The sequence below is a fragment of the Pipra filicauda genome, unplaced genomic scaffold (genome assembly GCF_003945595.2).
Source record: "Pipra filicauda isolate LSUMZ 115617 unplaced genomic scaffold, ASM394559v2 scaffold71_size5581439_pilon, whole genome shotgun sequence".
Lineage (NCBI taxonomy): Eukaryota > Metazoa > Chordata > Aves > Passeriformes > Pipridae > Pipra > Pipra filicauda.
Genome location: NW_024104887.1, coordinates 4,997,529 through 5,024,262, shown reverse-complemented (window position 1 = coordinate 5,024,262; position 26,734 = coordinate 4,997,529). Strand labels below are relative to the sequence as shown.

General features: G+C 57.6%; 2 protein-coding genes across 2 annotated transcripts in view; both read left to right on the top strand.

The window, feature by feature from the left end:
* LOC113990916 (telomerase-binding protein EST1A-like) overlaps window positions 1-4,978 on the top strand; it is an 88,655-nt gene extending 83,677 nt beyond the window's left edge. The window contains exon 13 of the mRNA XM_039389300.1: window positions 4,726-4,978. Coding sequence (XP_039245234.1) covers window positions 4,726-4,978 — 253 coding nt within the window. The remainder of the gene's footprint in view (window positions 1-4,725) is intronic.
* Window positions 4,979-7,704: 2,726 nt separating this feature from the next.
* LOC113990491 (telomerase-binding protein EST1A-like) lies at window positions 7,705-26,151 on the top strand. Its single transcript, XM_039389299.1, has 7 exons — window positions 7,705-7,722; window positions 8,107-8,283; window positions 11,173-11,322; window positions 18,415-18,568; window positions 21,888-22,099; window positions 22,354-22,435; window positions 24,002-26,151. Exons 1-7 carry the CDS (start codon window positions 7,705-7,707, stop codon window positions 24,130-24,132), a joined length of 924 nt encoding a protein of 307 aa, XP_039245233.1. The 3' UTR covers window positions 24,133-26,151.
* Window positions 26,152-26,734: the final 583 nt, after the last annotated feature.

The window sequence follows — 26,734 nt, the reverse complement described above, 5'->3', positions numbered from 1 at the left end:
AGATTCTCATCCTGCTCCCCCATTCCTGTGTTGTCACACTTTTCCTTCCAGCCCACAACGTCTTAGCACTCTGCTACCCCAGACATCGGTGGCTGGTCCTGTGGGACAGGAATCACCAAGTTACTCTGTGGGTCAAATCACGAGGCAGTTTCTAGTTGTCTCCATGGGGAAGTCCTTGGGAAAGAGCTTGTGCTGTCAGTGAGAGCTGTCGGTGAGGGCTCTACGCTGCTACAGGGCACAACACCTCGATGTGGGGTGGGTGTAGGGTCTGGAGGAGCTGAGCTGAACCTCCACGGAGCACTGCTGGTGTGCTGGAGATGGACGTTTTTAGCAGGAATTGTGCATCTTCAGACTTCCTCCTCTGAGCCCCACAGAGATGCCAGGTCCCTCCTGCTGCCAGTCATTCTGGGAGGCACATTCTGGAATGGGGAGAGTGTGAGATAACCACAGCACTGTCCCCACAAGCTCGAGCAGCCTGGACTTGGCTCCTGCCCTTCTTTTTTCCATGTACCCTGCAGAAAGGGCTCTCGCTGTTGCAAGAGCGCACGGAGATGTCGGATTGAACATTCATCAGCCGCATTTCCCGAATTCCACAAGACACAGATCCCAGTCCTGGAACAGGAACAGCATCTCTAGTCACCAGTGTGGCCCCACGAGCAGATGTACCCGAAAAACACCCGGGGGTGCAGAGGTGTTGGGATGGCCTGTCCCTGTCCCCAGCACCAGCATCCCCCAGAGCGGTGGCCTCAGAGGAAGGGCAGCGTGTGGTTGCTGAGAGCAGAGCAGTCCCCTTTCCCTTACTAAGCAATCCTCCCTTCCTCCACTGAAGAGCCTGCTAACCACTTTCTTATCTGTCTGAACTCTGCAAAACAATCTCTGGCAAGGCAGGCATCCTCCGAAATGGCAGAGGAAATAAATTCCCCCAGTCCCTGAAAAGGAAAAGCCTGGAGACTCCCGCAGCGGGGAGAACAGCCCATGCCCTGCGAAAGCTGTCGGTGGTGCCATGTTGGCTTTGCTGAGGATACGGATCTTGCCTTCCTCCTTCCCCAGCCTGGGACCACGGGCTTGGGGCAGGATTTTGAGGATTTGTCTTCCCAGGTTAGGATTCCAGTAGGATCTGCAAGGGAGGAGCAGAGCGGGCTCCTCTGGACTTGTCTTGGCTTTACTCTGTGGCTTGATTTTTTTCTCTTTGTTTCCCCTGAGAAGATTAGGGATGTGCTGGTAGCTGCGATGGGAGAGAGGAGGGAGTCCCTGTGTGTGATTCAGTTTGTCTGGGAGTCATCTGCCTCTTTCACAGCCTCTTTCAAAGCTGTGATTTTTTTAGCCCCTTCTTCACACAACAGACAATTGAAATGTGTGGTCCTGTGCTCAAGGCTTCACCTCAGATAGCAGAAATGCCCTGGATATATCACTGCTGTGGGGATCAACACTGGGGCATGTGGCCATGGGGGGTGGAAGCAAATGCTTTCTCCAGTGAAAATTCCGGCAGAAATTCCTTTAGTGTCTTGCTGGAGGCAGTTACACAAGGAGAACCAGGCAGGAGCCACACTCACAAGCCACATGAAACATCTCCATCACTCAGTGGGCATCTCCTGTACCCCATCATCTTCCCTGGGACTTCTCATCCAGGCTAAAGTCATGCTTTCCTCTTGTTTTGCTGCTGCCCAGTGGGAATGGGCTGGTGAGAATAAAATTAACTAAGCTGATGACCCATCTCCTGTGTACGAGGTGTTGAATGAAGCCTGGAGCCAACTGCTCCCTGCTGCAAATGCTGCTGCTCCCTGGATCTGACAAAGAGGTTCTTTAGCACATTTAACAGGTGAATAAGATATTAGGGCAACTCTTTCCAAGCATCAGTGAAAGCCAAAAGCTTCGTTTGCAATCCATCAGGAACTTTCCCCTCTGGGATGTGTAGCCCCAGGGAAGCAGTTGGTTCTGGGCTGTATCAACCTGGGCTGTTCTGGGTTGTTTCAGCTGTATCAACCCTCCAGGCCATCCTGGGCTCAGGAACTCAAGAGGGATATAGAGGATGGTTTTCCATCCAGAGCATCTGCTTCAGGTGGCTTTAGTGTTGACTCTTCCACAAAAGTCATGAAAGGTTCCTGCTGCATCTTCAGATGTATTTGGAGGTGGAAAAACAGCTTTCCTCAACCCCATGATGAGCCATCACCAAGGAAGGGAAGACTTGAGAGCAACTGTGAGATGTTCTCTTGGACAGTGCCAGGCTGTGCCACAGCACAAAGGGTTTCAGGGACATAGACTGGGACCTGTGACGGTGTAGGGTTTCCATACAAAGTTTCAAGTGTCTTCTGACCTAAATCAGTAAACATTTGGTCTGTATTCCTGCTCCACAGCCACTGGCTGCCAGTCAGGGAAAGAGAACTGGCACCTTTATATCACCCATGTGTCTTCTCTACATCTCTGCACTGGATAAACAAGGCTGGTCTTAGCCCGGCAAACCTTGATTATGGTGGGTAGTTGTCTCCCTTTCCATGCTGCTTTCCAGCCTTAAAGGCCAGTTGTGGCTGAGCTATGTGGCCAAGGTTGGAAAGACAGAGGGTTTGCCAGGCCAAAAAGCACATCTGCTCCGATGACTCGTCTGAGACCATGTTGCCCCAGTGCAGAGGCTGGAGCTGTGCCTCTGCAAGGCTCAGAATGCTGGGAGAGAGGTTTTGGGTAAGACATGGCCACACCTTCTCTTTGGGGAGCCCCTGCAAAGCAGAGAGAGTGGTCCTCCAGCAGAGGCCATGGGGAAGAGCAATTGGAGTGATTCTTCTGGGCTTATCTGTCTTCCCTGGGTGTTTTCTCATGCTCATCTCTGCTGTGATGGAGCTTCAGGCATGGATGTGGTGGATCCTTTCCCCAGCTGTGCTCTCTGTTTGGTGCCAGGCACTGCCCATGCCGGCACAAGGTCCTACAAAGCCAGGGCAGCAGCGAGATCCGTTGGAGCCAGTGGTGCCTTGATTTGGGCCCTGTTGCAGCCACAGTTGCTCTCTCGGGTCACACACAGAGTTGCAGCCATGTGGGAGCCGCATCCACCGAACCTGGTTATGGGATTAGTCAAAATTAGAAGTTTCTCTGAGAGACCTGCGGCTGCAGGCAGCTCTCAGCTGTCGAAACCAGGGTCGCATCCAGCTGTGAGCACTGCTGCCCAACCTCTGTCCTCCCTACCCAGGTGGCCAAACCCCTTCAATCTGTATTTGGTGCTGGGCAGAGCAAGGAGATCCTCAGGTCACACCCTGGCTGGAGAACGAGCCCAGAGAAGTTGGGCTGTGATGAGTCCAGGGTTAAACCCAGCCCAGCTTCTGTGCGAGCCTGCGAGATGAAAACCCAGAAGGGATGAGACCAAACCAGGCTCTTTCCTCTGTGCTCCTCCTCCAAGCTGGATCCCCAGGGATGGGAGGAGGCAGCACAGGGCACAGGGAGGCTTTGAGCCATGGCCTGCCTTGCCTGGCTGTTTTAGCAGGGTCAGTGCAAATGTTTCAGCTGGGCCATGTAGTCGCTGCGTGGTTTAGATTGTTTGGGGCTCACTTAGTTTCAGCATCGTTCAGCTACTTCAGCTAAGCCATATTTAAACTGATGTGGCAAAAACAGTGTTATCCCCATGCTGGATCGTGCTGGAGCTTGGCTCTGAGTCCCGGTCCTATCCCGTTCCCATCTCCGAATCTGGGATGGGATCTCTCCACGCTATGACTCAAACTTCTCATGTCCTTTTCCCCTTTTGAATCCAGCTGTCAGGATGTACTGGTGTCTCCCCCTCGCACATAGGAATGCAGAGCCGGCAATGGCAGCCTGTCCTCCAAGCAATCCCTTCTCCAAAGCCACTGCCTCCTGTTTCCTTGTGGAGTCTAAGGTTTTGTTCAGGGAGAAGCTGCCAGGGTCCCTCCACACACCACTGGCAGCAGCGTGGCATTGCCAGAGGCTGCCGTGGGAGTGGGGCAGCCCCCTCCGGACCAAGTTCCCCCCGGGATGTGGCAGGTCCCTGCGGCTGAGCAAGGCTCCCCTGGCCAGCTGGCTTGGCTGCCGCAGGCTCTTTGGACTAGCTGAAGGAGTCTGCATTCCTGCCTTCCAGTTATTTGCTCTTTAGGACGCTGCGTAAAATTAACAAGTTGTAAAAGTTGATTGAAGGCGGCGGAGGGTGTGACAGCGATTTGCTGAGCTGCGGGAGAGCCGTGTGTGGAGCAGCGGGGCCGGGGCGGGGGCACAGCCGCTGCCCCCCCGGCTCCAGGCACGTCTCTGACCCAAAGCGAGACCGTGGCTGGTTTCTGGTGGTGTCACCCTGCCAGCACCAGGTGCAGGTGTCCCCTCGGGCACATTGCTCACAGCTCTCCGAGCAAGGCCCTTCCCTCCCCCTAAATCTCCTGGAGGACACGTGGTGATGTCGGGGCTGCATCTCCTTCAGGCCAGGTGCAGGAGTTCTCTGCCTTCCACAGCACTGAGGGAAGCTTTTCCCTTCTGCCTGTTTTATCTGCAGGGGGAAATAGCCAAGACCATAGAGGGGATCAGCTTCATTAGATCTGGGGATCCCTCATTAGACTGGGGAACGCCACTCACTGCTGGCAGGAGGTGACACTGGCACTGCAGAGTGGCTTTGAAGACCCAACAGCTGGTACAGTTAATGTGCAGCCCAGTGGGTCTCTACAGGCAGTTAGTGTGTGTTAATGTGTGTCCTGCTGTGTCTTACTCAATGATCAGTATGTTAATATGTGACCCATGAATTAGCAGTTGGCTAATGAGCCTCGTCAGTGTGGCCGAGCAGCCGCCAGCCCCCAGTGGGTGGCTGGTGCTGGAGCTGGTGGTGAACCCGTCTGATGGAGAAGGAGATTGGAAACCTCTCCCCTCCAGCCCTGATGAGATCAGGCTGGCAATCGGGGCTGCTGCAGCCGAAGCCACCTCGGTCCCACGCCTGGTCCCCAGCCACGTGTCCCCGAGAGGCACCGCGGTGGCGAAGGGCTCTGCGATGCCTCTGGGGAACTGAGCCCAGGTCAGGGACGGGGGCACCAGACCACTTCAGCAATTCTCGGTTTCGGTTTTCCTTTGAGAGCGGCTGTGTGCGTGTCAGGCCTATTTTCATACCCAGCAATGACTTGAAGCCAGGCTTTCGGTTCCTGCTGTCACACTGCACGGTCGGAGGGGGAAGGGCTGTATTCCCCGCTGGGGCCGGGGTGTCTGCTGCCACATCACCAAATGCACTGACACCATGTCATTTTGTACTCCCATTCCTTCGGGAAGGGTGGGCACAGCTCCTGGTGTCCTTACCATGCTCCACTGGAATCTTCACGTGAGCTGGTGAGCGCCTTCACAGCCATCCCCACTGCCCCAGTTATCCCAGAGCTGCCACGGGCACTCAGGTTTCCACTCCGAAACAGGAAGTTTCTGACAAAAGCGGGTTGCTCTGCAACACGCAAGGTCCTGCTCTGCCGTTCGAGAGAGACCTGGGTGCCAGTCACAGGTCACTTCTTTCCCAGCACTGCCAAGGCTGGGCTGCCCCACGGCGGGGCCAGCCTGGCTGCCGACAGCCCCGGGCTGCTCCTCGAGCTGGGCTGCACGTGACAGGGATGTGCAGAGCATTTGCTCCTTCCCTGTTTTTCATTCATGTGGGCTGGAAAAATGTGTTCATGAGACGAGTTGCTGTGGCATTATGTCATGGGCCTTCATTTGGGCTCTGTTCTCCCCAGCAGATGAGCTGGATTTAAGCATGTGCTGTGCTGGCTTGGCAGGAAATCTGGTGTTTCCTACTGGTTTCTTCTTCGGGGGAGGAAGGAGTGATCCCACCTGCCCTTGTCCCAAGCCCCAGCCATGGGTGAAGGGAGCTCTTCTGCACTATGCCTGGTCATTCCCAATCCAGGAGGCTCAGATTTAAGCCTTTGCTGTGCAGTGATGGCTGCGCTGCAGCTGTGTCAGCACCCAGCCCCTCCTGAAAACCTGATGGGTCCTACACTGGATGCAATGGCTTTTATTTCTAAAGGTGTCCTGAGAAATCCCTCAGGAATGGTGTCAGGATAGGGCACCTATCTCTTCCACACCTAGACAGGCAGTTCCTGCATCCCTTTCCCCAGTGCTGCTGCTGTTGGCCACATCCTGGCACCCCACAGCACGTGGCTGGTGGTGGTGGGCACTCTGCTCACCCAGCAACCTGGGCACAAGGGAACTGCAGGTACCTACATTGGAAAATCCCTGGGCTGAAGTCACCCCATGTGAGTCAGGCTGGGCCTCCATGGCATTAGCCCGTTGACTGGGGGTGAAACTGGTGGTGAGGTTTCCACCACTTCCCTCGGGGCTGCTGCAGCCCAGAGCTCTCATGTTGTTTCCCATGACAGGCATTCCCATTTTGCTCTTGTTCTCTTTCCTTTTGACTTTCCTCTGCACGCAATCGTTCCTGAAGGAGAGCCAGGAGGATGGGAATGTTCCTGTGGTGACACTTGCAGGGGTTGCTCCTGGCTGGATGTCACAAGCAGTAAAGAGCTGTCCTGGGACAGATGGTCCCCAGCAGCCCAAACTGCTTCCAGGGCTGCTGGACCTGTGTCACTTTGTTCTTGCTCACCTTGGTCCCACAGGACACATTTTTTAGGAGCAGAATCAATGATTATGGGTCCTTTGCTCCCCTAAATATTAACTCTTGTGATAAGCCTGCTCATACTACCTTTCTGCAGCAGCAACTGCCTCCACAGAGAGGAAGGGGATTCTCTTCCCCCTCTGCCTGTCTGTCTAGGTACAGGGGGGACACGGGATCCCAGGGGGGATCAAATGGAGGCAACCCCAGCTGCGGGCCCACGAGGGTGCTTTGCTCTGGCAGTAGCTGGGGTGGGAGGTTGGAGGTCAGAGGAGGGTCAGGTTTTTGACACGCACTACAGCGACACGGTGGTTAAAATTAGCCCGCAGAGAGGAAACTGGCAGCTCTGTGGAAGAGCAGAAGTTTCCTCTCACAGCAGCTTGGTGTGGCTGGGCTGATGCCGCTGCCAGCCCTTGCTCACCGTGGCACAACCCCTCCAGGGCACAGCATGGTGACGAGCCGGTGTGCGGTGACACCGGGGTGTGTGGCATTGGCATCGCACCGTGTGTGTCTCTGAGTGTGAGGCACCTGGTTGAGTCACCTGTATGGGGTCTGACCCTCTCCCCAGCTTCAGAATCCCGGTTGTGGGAGCCTGCAGGGACCCTTTTGGGACAGGGGTCTGTGAGGCTCTGTACGAGCAGAGCAACACCAGGGTGGTTTGTGCGGGGCAGGAGAAGCTTGGGTGTCAATCTGGACTTCGTGTCTGTAGCGTGTAGCACTTTTAGTCCTGTTTGCTGACTTTCTCCCTATAAATCTGCAGCTCCTGGGGGTGACACCAGTCAGCAGGAAGCACCAGGGGAGAGCTGTGCAGGTGCAGAGCCCTGCTGCAAGGGGACAAAGGCTGAGCCGAGGCCAGCCCTGACGGAGGTGCCGGCAGAGGCTGTGCCGCGCGGGATGGGGCTGTGGAGGCACCAGGCTCCCATGCTCTGGAAACTCCATTTGAGAGCCTCATAAATTGGATAATTACCCAAGCTATTGAGTTTCCTTCTGGCCAGATCCGTCCCAGCCTCCCTGACGGGGCTCCCCAGTGGGTCTGTGAGATGGGCCCATGGGATGGGGTCGGGCTGGAGGCAAGAAGCTTTTCTTAAATGCCCTCACCCACCCGTTCTCACACCTGCATCCCTCCCCAGCTTTTTGGGGGGAATCTGGCAATGGAGCCAAAACGAAAAGTAGGGACAAGCCACATCATTGATCTCTCATGGTTCAGCAGTTCTTTCCCCATTTGGAGTGAGCAGGGGACTGGCTGTCCCCTGGCAGTCGCAGTCCTGCAGCCCTGGGGTGCACAGAGGAGGCAGGACAGAATACGGATTGGTGCTGGGTGTCCTCACTTTGCCTGCCTCCCTTTCCCTGGGGACAGTGGGCTGCAAGGCAAAGCAAACCCCTTCCATCCCTGTTTAGAAGAGGGGCACCCCGCACATCCCTGCGGTGCTGCCTCCATCCCACTGGGCCTTCTATCCCCGAACATTTCCCCCTGGTCGTTACTCATCCACTCCCCTTTGCACTGACTTTGTTTTCCTTTCCCTCTCCCCAACCCCCTCGTCCTCACCCCGTAGGTTATTGCAGCCGACTGCAAGAGGGTCACAGTTCTGAAGTATTTCCTGGAAGCCCTTTGTGGACAAGAAGAGCCTTTGCTGGCATTCAAGGGTGGAAAATATGTGTCAGTGGCACCCGTCCCAGACGCCATGGGAAAGGAAATGGGAAGCCAAGAGGGAAAACAACTGGAAGATCAGGTACCGTGCGGGAAGAGCGCGCCTCGGTGAAGGAAGAATCACCCCTGTGGGGCCCAGCCTGTGCCTGCCCTGCAGCTCCCGCTATTTATAGCTGGCGTAGCTGTGTGTGCATTTTATGGGGGGAGGCGGGGGGGCAAATGGTGCACAGCTCTTGTCTCCCGAGTGTGCTTCACTCGTGCCCTTTCCTGCCAGTCCAGCCCGCCTGCCTCTATCTAGCACTCTGCTATGAGTTCCAGATGCTGCTTTTTCATACCCAGAGCGGGGGGGAGCTTTAATAACGTGCAGCACCGAGGCCCCGGGAGAGGAGGTGGGCGAGGGGGTGTCAGGGTTCAGCTTCAGGATCAAGTTTATAGCCGTGGAGCTCGTTGCAGCGGAGGCCTGAGCTCCAGCCTCCAGCACACGTACAGGAAGAGCTGACATTGGCGCCCCGTCCCTCCCCTGCCTCTCACATCCTGATGTGATTAAGGAATTCAGCTCTTGTTTTTCTGCCCTTGCTTGTTCCTGTAGGCCTTGCTTCACTCCAGGCTCCGTGTGTGTGTTTAAGGGCCCTGCCAGCCGCTCTGCAGGTTGACTCTTTTCTTCTGTTTTATCTTGCAGTTGGAAAGGCCAGGGAAACAGGAGAGAGGGGCAGAGGCGTTGGGAACGGGAAGCTGGGTGGCCCGCGCTGCCCAGGCTCACTCTGGCTCCCCTCCCTGTGCCGAGACCAGGCACTCAGAGCCAGAGGGGTATCACCCCCTATGGGGACAGCACCTTGTCTGTGTCCCATGGCTCTGTGTGCCCCAGGGAGCTGACAGCTGGAGGAGCCCAGAGCAAGATTGTGCTCAGCACCCTCTTTGTCCCATCATCCAGCTCCAGCCGAGCAGGGACAGATTTTAGGTGATTTGTTTTTGCACTGAGGGTCAGAGCAAATCCCCAGACAGCAAGAGATGTCTCTGTAAAGATGAGAGACCTGGACCTTTGTTCTCTTCTGGAGAAGGTGCTGGAGGTTTTCAAGCTGACTTATGGGATATGGGAGAATCTTCAGGTTCTACCCAGTGTCATGACAGGGATGGTCCTGTTCTCGGGTCAGTCCCTCCAATTCCTGCTGTGAACAAGCACAGCATGAGGGTAGCTCACTCCTGCCCTGTCCCCACAGACTCTTCTCAGCTGTGGGAACCTCTTCCTGAGCTCATTGTGCAACCCTGGAGCTTCCTCCTTTGGCTCTGATCTCAAGGGAGCTTCCAGCTCTCCAGCGTGACCACCCCACACTGGGCAAGCGGGTCCCGACCCACCGCAGCAGATCTGGCAGACACTTTTCCCCGAGGCCCTTCCCCGATGCTCTCCCTCTGGCAGCATCCCCCCATCCCCTGTCGTCCAGGCTGTCCCAGCAGAGGGAAGTGAGCCTGAGGGCTCCGTCTTCCTCCTTCCCATGCCTAAAAAGTCACAGGGAGAGAAGAGTAGGTGGTTCTGTGGCCAGGCGGGTGTGCGGTCCTGGTGAAATGATTGAGTGCGCGACTGTGCAGTGCTGGGGTTGTTCTAAATTAAGACCACAGGTCCCTCCTGCTGCCACATGTCATGGCAGCCTGCACAGGGCAAGGAGTGTAGCCATGCTCTTATCCCTCTGTGCAGGGTCTGTCCCCTCCCTGCAGCCCTCTAGGGACTCAGAGCAGGTCTTTCTGCCCAGGTGCTACTTGGGAACTCTTCCCAGCCCCATCACAACCCTTGGATTTTGGGCAGGGAAGAGGAGATGGGCAGTGGCAGGGCTTGGGAAGGACTGTGGTCACTGCAGTGGGCAGCAAGGGGGCCTGGGTGAGACAAGGGGTGGCTGTCAGCAGGAGTGGCAGAGTTGGGCTCCTGGGCAGCACGTGTGGGACACGTGTTGAGGAACAGGGACTTGTGGGCTCCCCTTCAGACCTGAAGTCACTGGGGAGAGCAACAAAGCTGCAGCCGAACTTGGTTGTGGCTGATCCCCAGTTAGACACCGGCCACCACCTCCCACCTTCCTGTGTCCCAGAGATTTGGGTACATGGGGAAAGGCCAGTGTGTCCTTCACCTGGAGAGGGAACAGCGTGGCTCTTTCTGGGGTCTTCAGTTTAGACAGTGTAGGCGTCCTGGGAAGGGCCTGCAGAACTCCTGGTGGAAAGCCCCAGAGAAGGGTCTCTAGGAGAGGGAGAAGATGCAACATGGTCGAGAAGTGCTTATGTGGGCAGGAGGTTGGAGAACCTTGAGTTCATATCAAACTTAAAGTCAAGTGTCTCCTTCTGAAACATCTGTTCCAAGTCAGATAGAAGTTCTGTGGTGGGTGCAGTCATCTCTCTGACTTGTACCGAAATGAAAACAGAGAAGGGCAAGAGGCTCTTTTCTCTCCTGGGTTCATGTATCTGAGTTTCCTGTCAAGATGACCACCCTGTGTTCCCAGCCTGGGATGAGGTAGCAGGATTAGAGCAGCCTCGTACAGCCTCATAGAGCAGCATTTGCTCCAAGGGATGTGTCATCCAAACAGCCAGGCAAAGCAGAGAGACAGGGAAATACCATGGTTTCACAGCATTGAAGGCTGTAAAACATCAGTGACTCACCCAAGGCTGTGGGAAGAGTTTTCCAAGGTGAGGAAGAGGGTGTGATTTTTAGAACAGAGTGTTAAAGCCAGGCTGCCCCTGCCCTGCCTGGTCGCTGCCTTTCCTGCCCCGTTACCTCCTGTCTCACCTTGTCATTTCCTGGATGTTTACTATTAATTGGCTTCTTTTGGATGTTTAGAAATAGTCAGTCACTCATCAGCAAGGGGTGATGGACCATGCCTGACAGGGATTTGTCTGCTGGAAGAATGAGAGCAAAACGAGAATGATCCGTGTCACCAGCATCCCTTACAATGATTTCTCTCCTGTTTTGCTCTCTTTCTGCATTTCCTGGAAGAAGGAGGATGATGTGAGGATTGAGGCATTTGAAGATGATTCGGAGACTGAAGGCAGTGGAGGAGAGATGGACATCAAGGAGCTCAGAGCCAAAAAGCAAGCCCTGGCCAGGAAAGTTGCTGAGCAGCAGCGCCGTCAAGACAAGATTCAGGTATGATGGGCTGATCCCACCTCGCTGTGCTGATGGTGCACAACCGTTATCCTGCCATGCTTCAGCAGCCTCTTGGGATGTCCCATAGCACCTTGACCTCCCTGAGTGTAGGTGCCCTGTGCTGTCTCTGTGAAACCCAGCAGCAAGATCAGCTTTGGCCCTCTGGAAGGGCCATCGGGGTTGCTGTCCCCACCTTGGGTAAGATCTGCTGTCTCAGCCCCTGAGGTGAATGTTCTGGGGACTCCTGGGACCCCCTTGAAGGCAGACATAGCTTCCCTACAGAGCTGTCAACACACCCAGGAGCTCTGGCAGAGCTGTAGTGCTGTGTGTGCCAGGCAGTGAGCTGTCCCCCCACCCAGGGCAGAGGCTCCACGGTTCAGTGAGAAATCAGCTTTCCTGTGTAGCGGGGCACAGGCAGACAGGGAGAGGGTGGGACGAGAACGGCAGAGTTCATGCAGGAGCCAGCGGCGGAAAAATAGTCTGCGAACGGCTGCTGCAGCCAGAACGTTGCCATCGTAATGGGGACAAACAGAAGGGATACAGGTGATCCTGGCCCGGCCCTGGCCTGATCTGAGCGTGTTTCCCAGTGGGAGCTGGTGAAGTAAACTGGTTGGACTGGGAGCAGACCCCTGGCAATGCACCCTGTTGCTTTAAGAGCAATCTCACATGCATGGCTGTTGGCTGCCTCCTTGCTCACAACCCCTCTTCCTCCAGCCTCGCAGCCCAGATGAAGATTTCTCAGCAGAGGAAAAATTCTCCCTGGCTCCCCTCCCCCTCACCTCCGCCCTCTCTAATGCCCAGGGCCCTTCACTTCCATAATTCTTCATTTTCCAGCCTTGAACGTAAGCCAGACACATCTGTCTGGCCATATGCGTGAACTCTGCAGTGTGTGCCGAGGTGGTTGTAAAACAGGGCTGCTGAAGGCCCTACTGGGAGAGCCTGCACATGTGTACCCTCCGGCTACTGGCGCCGGGCCCAGAACCACTGCGCTTCGCTTTTCCAAACCCACCCCAACCTTTTCAGATTTTGCCTTTTTTCTTTTTTTTCTTTTTTTTTTTCATTTGAATTTGGAGCAATTCATATCAAGGCGAAGGTAGAAGTTGTGCCGGGAGGGAGGGGCCCGCCCCCGCAAGCAAGTCCATTATTGTTGGCAGGTACCTGAGTCACGTTAATACAAGGAGGAAGAAAGCAGCAGCGAACGAGTGAGAGATTGGAGAGATGGGCTGTAAATTAAAGCGGCCTGAAGCCTTCCAGCCTCCCAGGGTTGTTAAGCGGGAGGTGTAAGTAAATTCCCCACTTCCCACTGCCTTGTACAGACACAGCAAACAGGAACTGCACATGTTCAGGGAGGGCAGCATGCAGCAGATCCCGGCCCCGGCGACCAGCGCAGCTGCAGCAGGGCCCCCCGGGATGGCCGCTGCCCATTCTGCGGGGAGAGTGGGGGCTGCCTGATGTTGTCAGGGGCTTTCTCCCCCCGGCGTGCTCCTCCCTTCCTCCCCGGCCGTGCTGGGGCCAATGCTCGCAGGCAGAGAGAGGTCAAAATGAGGGTGTGGGCAGCTTCAGGGGCTGCACAGCTGAGAGCTGAGGTGCAGTTGGAGTCTGACGGCGCGGGGCGGAGGAGAAGTCCTTAGGGCTTCAGTAAAGTCATCCAGTCCGTAGCTGGCTGGGAATGGCCTAGAGCAGAACATGCGTGCTTGCCCCAGTCCTCTCCCTGCCCTGGTACTGACCACGCAGCTCGAGGAGTGGAGGAACTCGGGTGGAAAATGCTGCCGGCAGAGGCCAGGTTGGAGCCAGCTCAGCATCCACCCCCTCCACTTTCCCTCTTAGCCTGTGATCCTTGACCTTTCTGCTCTTCCCAAGAGATTTTATGTTTCATGAGACTTGAGGACCTTCTGCCTTCCCTGTTACAGCCTCTCATTCACTGCCCACCTAGGGAGCATCAGGTGCTCTCCGAGTCCCACTTTCATTATCCTGGGGACAAGCACAGATACATCCGAGTCCAGCAGATGTGGCTCCTGTATCAGCACACTTGAGAGCCTCAGCTCCCCACGCAGGGCTGTGTGACTGTGCCTGCATAGCAGTGGGGGCTCGGATCCAAGTGCTGTGGCTGCCCTCTGTAGAATCTGTGATGGTGTGTGCAGGGACCCAGGGTGCAGGGCAAAGCTTTCATCTCTTGGCCATCCGGTTTCTTTCTGTACCCAAGGGGAGCGTGGTGTCAGGGTCTCAACTGGGACCTGCAGAGTTGTGCTTCTCATGGGTAAAGTCACTGCCTTCTCCCCAGCAGGTTTTCCTGCACTGTCCCTGCCTTTGCCCTGCTCCCCGCCTCTGGCAGCCCAGCTGTGCTGCTGGTGGAGATCACACACCCGACACTGTTCCAGGTTCGCTGCTGCTGCAGGACAGCCCTATGGCTTCTCATTGCAGCCTCCATGCTGGAGTCACATTCACACCTCAAGGGGAATTTGGACTTCACTGAGCTCCTTTAGTCCCTGTCCGTTCTGGGTGTGTGCGGGACTGTGGCTCAGGCTGCTGGGGAGCACAGGTCCAGGCAGGGTACATGACAAACAGGGTGACCCTTGGCCAGCACCAGCTGTAGAGAGAACAGGAGAGCTCAGCTCTGTTCCCCTACATGACCTTGGTCCACAAAACCATTACTCTGAGGGGGAAAGGCAGACCAGAGCAGGGTAAAATCTCTTGTGTCCCTGGGCAGCCCTTTGCTGCCTGGCCCTGGGTGATGGGTTGGCTGCTGCTCCCTTGCTCCACTGCCAGCCTGTCTCTGCCCTCACAACATGCCTGGACTGGGACAGAGTTGGTGACAGCTGGTAGCAGCAGAGATTCATTGGGACAAGGTGAAAGACCAGCCAAATCCCTGGGTGCTGCCCAGTTATCTGGAAGGAGAAGAGTCCGAGCAGGCAGGTACACAAGAGGAGGTGGCAGCAACGCTGCTGGGGCAGGCAGCGTTCTCAGTCAGGGCTGTCCCCAGCCCGCGCCAGGCCGTGCCCTGCTCTCCCAGCCACCCCTGCTGCTTGGCCAGGCCCTTGGTCCATGCTGTTCAGCGTCCCCTGTCCTTTGTGCCGCCGCTGTGCGCTGGGAGCGGTCGAGTTTCCTGACCGGTTGAAAACATCCCACCTGAAACATAACAGGCTCTTCCTCTGGATGCTGCTATTGTTTTGCTCAGCATTACAGAAGCAGCTTAACCGGGGCGGCCAATTATGACATGTCTTCCCAAAATAGCCGCTCTCCTGTCCCTTCTGAGCCCACGGAACGGCTGCCCCCTTAAGATGCAGCCGCTCCTTTGTGGCGGTAGTGTGAGTAAGTGGCTAAATATAGCCGTGTCCCATTCACGCTCTCCTCGGCGCGCAGGAACAATGCCGCGGGCGCACACGCGCCGACACGCACCTGCCTGGGAGCGGGTGCCTGCTGGCTGCGGAAGGCGCACACCCACCCACGGCGGCTCCGCCACGGCGGCGGCCCCGGTGAGCTACCAGGCACAGGGCACGTTTACTCCTGAGGAAGACGCTGGAGGACGAGCCTTGGGAGGAGGAAGCCCTCGAGCGGAGGCTAGAGAGGCATTGTTCTCGGCCCTGGAAAATCCGCCTCCGATCCCCGCGGAGCGCGAGGGGATGGAAGGGGCAGCGGCGCCGGGTTTCCCCGCGGTGGGAGAGCCGGTCGTGGCAGGAGAGGCGGTGTCAGGATGGTGATGGCCCATACGTCCAGGCAGAGCAGCGTGACCCCATGTGACCTGTCCCAAAGGCAGCAGGGCACTTGTCTCTGCCAAGCTTTGGCTCCAGGCCTTTCCACCATCCTGGCACTATGGGTAGAGGAGCTCTGGGGTCTGTGTGTGGAGCCTCAGGGATCCATGTGGAGATCCCCTCCTATTCTGTGATAGTGGTAGAGACCCACGGGTCAACCCCTCTCTCTCTGCATGAAGTTCCTCTTGGTGGCCTGGCTTTTGGAGGTCCTGCCCTCTGCCCATGCTGGAAGCCCTCTCCCAGGCAGCGCCTTCCGCCTTCCGGGGAATCCCCCAGGTGATCCCAGCTGATGGATGAGCTGGGAATTTGGGACTGTGTGTGCAGGAGTGTCTGATCTCAGTGCTGCCACCAGCTGGGGCAGCCGAGGGAGCCACCTCCGGCTCCAGCCCAGCTCCTGGGAGAAGCCCCCATGGCTGGAGCAGCAGGATGGGCAGGGTGCTGCAGGTGGGAGAATCGCTGAGGCCACAGGGTGTGGGTGCAGGAGGCGAGGTGGGGGGGAGCTGTCAGCCCAAGGAGAGAGCACGAAGCTTCCAGCCTCGCAGGTCCCCTGCCACGTCCAGCACTGTGGGGTCACCCTGCCACCGAGCCAGGCAGTGTTTTTAACTCAAATAAGCCAAGGCTAAAATCCAACAGTCCAAAAGCACTTGGCCAGGGTGAGGCTGTACCTCCACTGTTCCATCTGCCCCACGCTCCCCAGGGTTGTCTCCAGACTCCACCTCCCAGCAGGACACACAGGCCAGCATCTCCCTGTCCTCGGATCAGGGAAACTGAGGCACAGTGGGACTGGCAGCCTGTTTTTGGCAGCAGCACAGAAGCCGGGCCCCAGACACAGGCACCCCGATCTGCATCCCCATGTTCCCCTTCCTCCCCATGGGACTGTGCCCCACGGGCCAGCAGAAGGGTTAAGGCAGAACTCGCCTCCCCAGTTCTCCACACATGGGCTCCCTTTCATCTCTGGCATGGGGCCAGCCAGCGTCCGCATGAATCACAGGCCACTCCTCTCTCCCCCAAGCCCCTTGGCCAGAGGCTTCTGCAGCCTTTTACTCACACAAACAAAAATAAATCTCGCTGCCGGCCTCTGAACTCTGCAAAGGCGAGTTTCCCTCTGGCTCCCCGAGCGGCCCGGAGCTGTGCGCGGGGACTTGGCACGCTCCCCGCCGACCTCGCTCTTTCACTCCCGGCGCATCCTGTGTCCTTCTCTCACCGGGCGGCCCGGCGAGCGGAATGGGACGTGACGGCCGGCACAGGCGTTGCTGGCGGCTGCCAGGAATCAGCCGGGTACAGCCCACGAGAGCCGCCGGGGCAAATGCCACACACGAGGGTACTGCCCTACCCATCATCACCCCCGCGCCCCCAGCCCCAGGGGTAGGTGAGAGTCCTGCTCACGCTCCTGAGGTCACCTGCACGGGCTGGGGCAAGTCACAGAGTCAGGATCTGTATTGGGGTGCAGGTGGGGATCCCCTCCTGCCAGCAACCCTTGTTCACTTGAGACTGTTGCAGTTCATTGAAGACTGTGTGGTTTCACCCACCTCTTCCTGCAACTTTGGGACCATTGACGTCTTTGGCCACCTCACAAGGGACGTGCCGCTCTCTGGTTTCTGCGTTGGCTGATGGGGCTCTTCTCTGTCTCCCCATAGCAGGGGGAGCAGGGTCTATCTGGTGCCTCCCAGGGGTGAGTGTCTCCTCCCACACCCCAAAACCCTGTGGAGACACCCCACCTCCTGCTCTCCTCATGGCGAGGCAGCAGCAGCACCGTGCTGGAGTTGACTCCAGCTTGTCCCTGGCTGTAGCTCTTCCTGTGCCACTGGTGAGTGCCAACACCTCTCTGGGTGAAGGCAGAGCAGGGATGGCATCCAGCACATGGCTGGTGCAGAGCATCAGTGTGGAGACATTGGTGTGTCCCTTGTGTGATGGGAAGGGCATGTCCTCACACTGGCATGCAGTAGGCAGGACCTGGCATGCTTCCCGCTCTGCCTGTCAGCCCTCGGGGTCTGTGGGAGCCATATCCCCAGGACTAGCACTGCCAGAAGGAGGGTGGGAGGCACGTGGTGAGGTTCTGTTTGCTGCCTTGCCTGGAGACACTTGTGGGAGGTGGCAGCATCAAGCTGCCTTGATTTAAAGCCAGATGACAACACTTGGAAATGAATTAAAAACCACTTCTTTCCATGGCCACTGCTGGCCCGTGCAGCTCGTCATTCCAGGGCGCCTCCGAGGCTTTGGCATGACTGAGAGAGGGTTGGGATCCTCACTGTGGGCAGGGGGAGTTCCCCATAACATTGGGCAGAACAGGGTCGGTGGCCCTCACATGTCCCTGAGGCGCATCTGGGGGTGTGAGCCCAGTCTCAGAAGGGTTTGCATGGTGGATGTGTTCCACAGCAGCACTGCTGTGCTCCTTGGGTGACCGGTTCCTATTAGAGGCAACAAACATCAGTGAGTCCAGGGAAGCTATTTTTAAGTAGAGGAAGCACTAGAATAGCATCCTGAGTTTTTTAATCCTGTGACTTACTAAAGAGCCCGAGTCCTTCGAGAGCCTCGAAAGTCATACGTGAGCTCCGGGGTCCCGTTTTGGCAGCTGGCATTGTCCAGAGGTCCAGGTGCAGCCCCGGAAGGCGGGCAGGGAGCCCCAGCAGACCCTCTCCCTGTGAGTGTGAGCACCTTTGGTTTCAGTGGGTGCTAAGGGCTCAACCAAGGACAGCACTGTGAGTTTTCAGGGCTGGAGTCCACCTGGTTTCCCAGCTGGATGGCAACGGAAAAGGCAAGGCATGTGCAGGAGGTGGTAGGACAGTGAGGGAGATACTCAGCCAAGGATCCCCACCCCACAGACCTCTGGCTGCCTGCTCGGGGTCCCTGTGTTAGCATGCTGTTGGCAGGACTTATGTGTCCCAAACTGGTTTGTTTTGGCTGTTGTCGCCTTGAGCTGTTTTCTCTGTGGAGCCCCAGAACTCCCATCCTCCCGTCCCCTTTTCTCCCTGCTGGTCTCTGTCAAGGTCAGTCTCTTGGCACTGGTACAGATGGTCCTGGCAACTGCCAGTCCCAAAAATGGGACAGTTCCCAAAACCCCTCCATTTTCAAGGCTGGTCCCAGTTCTTCACAGAGCCTCGGCAGGGCTGTTCTCCTAGAAGAAGTGCTCTCTTGAAGGTTTTTGCCATCCTGCTGTGTACTGTGGGCCTGCCTACAGAAAACCCTGTGTTTGGGGTGTGCAGGTGGGATGGATGCAGCCTCCTCCCAGTCTCCTTCACATGGATGCATGCGTGTCAGCCAGGCTTATCTTCTGCTCTCAGGGTTCGTGGGTCGTGGGGCTGACATCCTCCTTCCTCACCATGTGTCCTTCCTTCTCCTCCAGGCCGTGCTGAAAGACCAGAGTCAGATGAGGCAGATGGAGCTGGAGATCAGACCTGTTTTTTTGGTCCCAGACACCAATGGTTTCATCGACCACCTCAGCAGCTTGATCACACTACTGGACTGCAGGAAGTTCATCCTGGTGGTGCCCCTGATCGGTGAGTAGGCCAGTGCTGTGGTGGGGGCTTCCCCTCTCTCCTGGCATGGTCTGTCCCTCCATTCTGTCTCCCTCTCTCGATGCCTCATGTGCCCACAGTGCCTGTGTGGTCTGGAGCTGGTCGGCTCATGCCGTGGGACTGGACTTCATCCTGCCCTGTCTCATCCCAGTCGTTGTTGGCATTCCTTCAGCCCCAGTCATCCTTCTCCCTTCCTGCCAGCCTTCTGCCCACAGCACTCAGCAAACTCCTCTCCTCCTGGTGTTTTTTGGGGTGCCAGGGGGCTGGGAGAAGCAGTTGGGTGTTAAATGGGATTTGGAGGGAATTTTGAAGGGAGCGAGGAGGAGGGAATTGTTAAACAATCACAACAGATAGCTTATCCTAGCTGAGCTGAGGCTTAGGCAGCCTGAGCAAATGGCCGGCCTGTGTCCCAGCGTCTCGGAGCTGCTCAAGCCCAGCCCTTCTTTTTATCCTTATAAAGCTCGCAGTAAAACAGCAAGCTGGTTCCCGTTATTGGTAAACACTCACCCTGGCAGATAACGGCTGTGCTGCTGGGTGGTCTCCCAGGGTGGCGGGAGGATTTGGTTAGATGCCTTTGCTCTGATTGTTTGATCACACTCTGGGCTGGAGGTAATGTTCCTCCGGCCAATGTCACTCCGGCGCCTGGCACGTCCCGGTGCCAGCCCGGCACTCAGAGGATCCCCGAGGACAGCAGGAAAGGCCGGGACAGGAGTGGGGCTGAGCCTCACAGAGCCCACAGGCTGCCCCATCCCATCCACAGCCCCGGAAGGCTGAGTGCCAGCTGTGTCCCATGGGCATCTCCAGCGCCCAGGCAGTGAGGTGCACTCCTTCTGGCCCGCTGCATGCAGGGGTGCTGCCCTCCAAGCTTCCTTCTCAACTCCTGATGTCCAGCAGACATCTCTACCTGCCCCAGAGCCGACATCCAGCTGCCACCCTTCCCCACAGGGTGAGCAGCCCGGATCAGAAGGGATTCCTGGGGCTGAGGATGGGACCCCTGGATGAGAAGAGCAGGGCTGGATGCCTGCCCAGCTCAGCACAGGAGCTGCCAGGGAGCTCCATGGCTTGGCACTGCAGTGCCAGGGCTTTGTGTGGAAGCAGAGGGAAGGCAATCGGCAGCACCTGCAGAGCCTGGGCAGCCCTGGGGCTGTGGAACATATTAACACCTGAGAGAGCTGTGACCTGCCCTGGAGCCGTGGCCCTGCCTCCCAGTGCACTCCTGTGGTTGCCATGAGGCTTCTCCATCAATCCCCAGCCAGGGGCAGCAGGAGAGCTGAAAACTCTGGTCCTGTCCCTGTCCAAGATGCTGCTGCCTTCAACCTGCAAAAGGAGCCTGGCCTGCCCTACCAGAGGCAGGATTGAGCACCTTCAGTACCCTCCTGTCCTGCTGCCTCCTTGCATGGCCTAACACAGGAGGGACAGAGTAACTTATCTCCCACTGCTGCCACCTCCCCAGAGCACCCCGAAGACACAGAGTCCCTTTCCACACCGGGCGTTGGTCACGTTTCCCCTCATTCCTCAGGAAAGCCATCAGTGTGGGCAGGAGGAAGCCATCCCCTGGGGTGAGCCAGGGGCCCATGGCTGTTGGAGACAGAGACCTTGGTGCCATGTGCCATCACCAGCCTGGAGATAGGCACAGTGCCCTTCCCCTGGTATTCCTCCCTGCTCTTCCCGGGGATGCAGCAAGGGGTTAAGCACTCGGCTTCTCGTTGGGTTTGTTTCTCTTGCTCTTTAACCTGCTCTGTGCTCCTTGAGCCTGACCCCGCCATGGAGAAGCCAGGCCTGGTGCAGAAGCACAAACAAGCCTCCCCTTTGAAGCCTGTTTAGCTTGGAAGCAGGAAGGCGGATTTCGGGAGGGAATACCAGCTTTTCCTGTTTGATGTTCCGTTCTTGCACGGCTCCCCCCACCCCGGGCCCAGCCGTGCATTGTGTGGAAATGGCAGCATCAGGTCGGTAGCAAGAAGAGTCTCCAGCCAGGGAAGAGCAAAGCAACTCCATGCAGATTTAATTGGAATACCCAGACAGTGAGTGCCAGTCTCACCATGGAACAGAGCGATCACGCAGGCTCCCCGGGCAGTGATTCACAGCACTGGGGAGAGGCCTCAGACCCCGAGCTCTCTCCCCGAACCCCCCAAGGAATGCATAGTTCCCACTTGAACTCAGGACTTGGCTCCAAGCTCGGAAACAATCTTCAGAAATGAAGCCATGGCTAAAACACACACACTGTGCGCGCAGAGGCTCCGCCGCGCACACGTGCACACCAGCTCTCTCGCGCGCACGGCTTCGTGCACACGCAGCCCAGCGCACAATCACAGGCAGGGACACTTGTTTGCACATCTGGATGCACGTTTGTGTGCCCAGCCTCGCCACCAGCGGCAAGGCTGGGCACACAAGGGTGCATCCAGATGTGTGCACGAGCATTGTTGCTCGCACACACATGCTCGCTCCACAACAAAGCTGCTCTTCCAGCAGCCTCAGCACCCGAGGGTCGGTCCCTCCTGGAGCTCTGAGGTCCCTTGGGCTTAGGGGGCTGGAGCAGCTGGAGTTCCTGCCTGCTTGGCAGCAGTACAAGAGGTTCCAGTTAAGGTGAACAGGCTGGGAATCCACCTGGATTCCAAGCTCATCTCGAGTCAGGACAGATGCACAAAGCCAGATGGGTGAGGTGTTGAAAGGAGCGTGTTCCCTGCCAGGAGCATGGAATGGTGGCTTCAGGTGGGAAAACAGGACTGGAATTTGTGTGGGAAATAGTGCCAGGGTGGGAACTGCCTGCTTCCTGTTCCCATATGCAGCCCTACAGCAGCAGGGCAGAAGTTTTCCATGTGGGACAGTGCAGAGCCAGGCAGTGCCACGCAGGCAGGAGGCAGGGTGCCACCAGCCATCGCTGTGCACAGAGGTGGAGGAGCAGGATGCAGGAGTTCAGGGTTTCCTGACACCCACAGGCACGGACATGCCGTTGATCATGATGCAGGAGTGCGGGGTGGGGGGCACAGCAATGCTCCCCAACGTTTCACAGAGCAGAACCAGTTGGAGCAGAACCAGTTGCCCTTACCAGTTACACTGCGGGGACAAGGTGCCTGCGCTCTCGGGGCCGAGCCAGGTGACCCACAGAGGTGGAAGGCAGCAAAGCTTTTCCAGACCCACAGCCAAGTCCAGGAGCACAGGGACACTGCGGCAGCTGAACCCAGATTTCCTGAGCCAGCTCCCAGTGCCCCGGCCGCGAGGCCTTGGCAACTTGCATGCTCCAGCAGCAGGTCATGGGAGCACCTTGTCCCATGGTAACTGTACCTCCTCTTCCTGTTTGAAGTGATAAACGAGCTGGATGGCCTGGCCAAGGGCCCAGAGATGGAGCACCGGGCTGCGGGCTATGCCCGCCAAGTGCAGGAGAGAGCCAGGAAGTCCATCGAGTTCCTGGAGGAGCGATTTGAGAGCAGGGACAACTGCCTGAGGGCTCTGACCAGCCGAGGCAACGAGCTGGAGTCCATCTCCTTCCGCAGTGAAGACACCACTGGCCAGCAGGTAAGGGGCATCCTGGACACTGAGTTATTTGCCACCACCTCCTTGGGGAAGATCAGGGACCTTGGGGTCCAGGAGGTCTGGGCAGGAGGTACCTCTGTCCCCCTGTTTGCAGATGACTGAGCTCTTGTTTCAGGTCAGAGTGGCCCTGCGCTCTACTGAGCTGTGTTGGGGTGTCTCGAGGTGGTGCAGCAGTCAGGGTGGTGGGGGTGCAGGGTTTTCCCTGCCAAGGGTAACGTTTTCCTTTTTTTTCCCAGGGAAACAATGATGACCTGATTCTGTCCTGCTGCCTCCACTATTGCAATGACAAGGCCAAGGATTTCATGCCCTCCAACAAAGGTAGAATATCCTCACATCTTCTTTGTCCCTTCTCTGTTGCATTCCACAGACTCTTCCAGTTTCTCTTTCATGACTCTTGGATCTGTTCTCTCCTGCATTTTGCCTCTTTCAACACCAAGGTGCCACCTCCTGCCTCCGGTCAGCCCAAGGCTGTGGCCCTCCCACCTCATTGCCAAATGTGCACCTCACAGCACTTTGGGGATGATGCCCCAGCCTGTGACAAACCCACCATAAATGTCCACAGAGCCATTTTTGTGGTGACAAAGGGCCAGAAAGCGCCTCCTCCCCACACCCCCCCACACCCCCCCCCCCGATGCCTTCTGTCCAGGGCTCTTTTCCCTCCTAATTCCTGGTTGGCATCGGCCACGTGTGCTAGGACCAGACAGCCCCCAGGCTGTTGCCAGGGCGGTGGGGATGGGAATCGCATCAGCAGCTGCCCAAGAAATCAACCCGCATTTGTCAGTGCGAATTCTTAGCAGCTTAACTTGTCAGATTCACAGAGAAACCGTCACCAAATGTTTATGTGCAAATGATGCTGAATTTTGAAATCATGTGGATTATGGGGAATGGGGCCTGACAAGCTGACAGCCTCTGGTTTGTAACAAGGAGGCGCGTCACCAGCACGGAGCAGAGGATGTTTATTGTTACACATTTCTTAAAGTGTCCGCACAAAACCTCCCAATCCCGCTTTCAGCAGCCCTCAGTCCCCAGCCTGCCTTCCCACTGATCCCCCAGTCCCCTTCCTCCTGGCATGGGCCAGCCAGGTGCTGACCCCACCATCCTCAGCCCCAACACTGTGACCGTAGCCCGCGTTCCTGGCCACCCTCCCCTTCCCCTCGTCCTGCCGCTCCCTGCACAGCCAATCTGGGCCCATGTTGGGCTCCCATAAACTCTGTTTTTTCCATTCCCGTCCTGGCTCGGAGGCACTGTGTTTCCTGTGCTCATAGGAACAGTACTCTGGTCACAGGACCCAGCTGCTTACACATACCCCATATGCTTCCCCTGCCTCGCACACACGTAAGCGTGGCTCCCACATCCCCACCCGGCACGTTGCGTGCGGGGCAGCTCATCCATATGGGGGCAAGATCCCTTAGGATATTTCTCAGGCATCAACTCTCTCTGGCTGTCTGAGCCCCATCCAGAAACGCCTCAGTGTCAGTGGCAGCTCCAAAAAAGCTCCACAAAAAATAAGGGGTGGCTTTAGATCTTATAATGAGATCAACAGAATAATAGCACCAGCTTCCTGCTGGAACCAGGGTCGCGGGCTGTCTTCCTGGCCTGGGTCAAGCAGAGACCTCCTCTTCCCAGCCTGTGGCCGGTCCACCACCCCGCGTGGGCAGTGGGCAGCAGGCAGAGATCACAAATCATCCCCTGGGGCAGCGTGGTGAGGGGAGCAGACAGCCTTTGGGATGAAGGGCAGTCTCTGAGCCACGCCAGGAAGCCTTGGCAGGGAGCAGAGAGCTGTTAGCAAGGAGGGTGGGGGGACACACCGTGGGATGGGTGCAAGGGCTGAAGCAGAGCAGGCAGGTCTGCGCTTCACTCTCTCTCTCTCTGTCCTCGTTGCAGACGATCCCATCCGTTTGCTCAGGGAAGTGGTTTTGCTGACGGACGACCGGAACCTGCGAGTCAAAGCGCTGACCCGCAACGTGCCGGTGCGGGACATCCCCACCTTTCTCAAGTGGGCCCAGGAGGGCTGAGGGGGCCGAGTGGGGCCGACGGCCCCTGAGCGAGTCACGCAGCCTGTTACGGTGGGAGCCCGGCTTCAGCAGCGGCCTCGCCGCGCCGCCACCGCCGCCAGCCCACCACGAACAATAAACGCCACGTCTTCAACCCACCCCAGAATGGCCGTGCTGCGAAGGGCCCCTCGAGGGCAGACCAGCTGGGAAGGTCATTGCTGTGGATGGTTCACGTGGAGGCTGGGCCGCTGAGGGTCCTGCCAGCCTTTGGGCAGTGCCAGCGCGGAGCCGGCGAGCCCCACTGGCGAGGGAAGCTTTGGGTGAGCCCCGTGCTGGATCGCCAGCCTTTTGCTTGGTTTGCTTGGGTGCAGAGAGTTCGAGTCACGCATTGGTGGCTCTTTGGGTTAGTAGGCTGCGTAGGGCAGAGATTGGGGACACACCGGCACAGACTTTGGGATTGCTTAGTCTAGCCTGTGCCCCTTGGAGAGGCCGTGGACTTCAAGGGCAGGTTCCCTCCTGCCCCAGCCTGTTTGTCCTGCGTGGCCCAGACAGCCCCAGGCCTCCAGCCCCTTCCCCACTTGTGCCACCCCACGCAGGGGTGCTGCTTGCAGAGGGGCTTGTCCTCTCCCTCGTGCAGGATTTGCTTGTTGAGTTTCATTTCTTCAGTGTAGGTTAGTTTTCAGGTGTGTGCCCTGCCTGCTTTGCTGGGAGAGGCTTTGAACACCCCCAGTCTCCCACAGCTGCTTTGTTCTGATCTCCTGCCCACCCCAGCCGTTACCTGCCCCTTCCCTTCTCCCCAAAACCCCTTAGTCCCAACCCTCATACCTTTAGGCACGCTTTTGACCTAAGACGCAATGTGAAGCTAACAAAGTTCTGCAAGGGCCCCAGGGCCAGCTGTCCCACAGGTTCTGTGTCTCCTCACATTGCCACAGGCTCCCCTTCCATGTGGGATCCAGCTTCTGCCCATGGCTGCGGGGCTGGGCAGAGCTAGAGAGAGCCGGGGCAGCACTCAGCCCCTCATTACTTGCCCAGCTGAGAGGATCCCCTTCCAAGATGCCCCATGGATGGAGCCATTGCCTTGTCCCTGAGTCATTCCGCACTGGGATCTGGGGTTCGTGTGCTGCTAAGCCCACCACACCCCATGTTGTCCCATCACCAAGTGTCCCATCCCCAGTGACACACCAGATACAGAAGCTAAGAGGGAGCATTAACCCCTGAACTGGAGCCCCTGGAGCTCTGTCAAGTCCCAGTCCCATGAGTCGAGGGTGGGAACGACCCCAAGGCCATCCCCAGTCCCTGCTGGGGCGCCGCGGCCGTGGGAGGGAAGCGTCAAAGGTGGCAGAGGAAGCAGCAGGACGGAGCCCAGCGTTTTTCCTTTCCCGCGTGGGTGGCTCAAGCCCGGTGTCTGCGTCAGGAAGCCCAATTACCCCTGTGCCAGCTGCCCAGCCTCACAGCGAGGGCCAGCACTGGGGTTGGAGCCTTGGCAGCGTGATGGAGTTGTGCTGGCTAACCTGTGCCAGAGGAGTGCCCCAGCCTCGGGGCACCAGGCAGAGGGTCTGTGCTGCAGGGCAGAGCCTGACCCACAGGGACTTTGGGGTGCCCACGGCTGCTGTAGGGCACACGAAGCCATGGTGGGCCCACCCAGAGCCATGGTACACACAGCACCCATGTCCCAGTTCCATGCCCGCAGCTGTCAGCATGGCAGAGACTTTGCCTTCTCCTCTGCGCTGGTTGTGTTTCAGTGTTTGTTTTCTAATGGTGCTGCCCCAGCACTGCTTTCCAAGGCCCTTCCCGCGGCACCACCAGCTTGGAAGGTCCTGTGGCTCTGCCAGACACTGATTCCTTTCACTGTGTCATGGGTTCAGCTGTGGGACAGTCTCGGTGCCACCAGACCAAGCTGGCACAACAGCAAGCGGAGCCCATGCCTGGGGCCACCCCTGCCAGGCTCCTCGGAGCCCATGTCTTGGGGCAGCATCCATTTTCGGGCTATTTTGTTAAGTTGGTTTTAATAATTTCTATTAATAAAGACGTGTCTGTGCAGCCTGGTGTGTCATTTGCTGTTGGCGGGCAAGTTGCTGCTGAAGTTGGGGTGGAGGCCACCAGAGAGGGATGGCAGTGGGACACATTCCTGCTTGCAAGGATGACAACAGCTCTGTCCCACCTGCAGCTGCTGCTGCCCCCCAGCTGAGGGGCTCTGAGCAAACCAGATGCACAACAAAGCCCCTCAGGTCACCCACAGACCCCTCGGGGTCACCTCTCAGACCTGCTCAGCACCAGCCCTGCACCAGCCAGGCCTCCCCCCAGAGAAGGACGTGAGGCCACGCATGTTAATGTCACTTTATTGCTCATTCCATTTCGACTATAGAAAAAAAAAGGGCGAGGAGCCCGTGTACAAATGGACGTGATACAGGGGGGCCGGGGCCCTGCTGGGCACTGCCAGCTGTGCTTTGGGTGCTGCCACTACCACCAGTCATCCCTCGGCAGCTCCGGGGGACACCGCCAGCCCTGGGGGACCAGAACAGGCTCAGGGGACAACTGGGCAGGAGTGGCCAGCTCAGGCTAAGGCACAGTGGCTGCGAGGCCGGGGACAGTCGGTGCTGGCGGCCGCCCGGGGCCTCGTGTG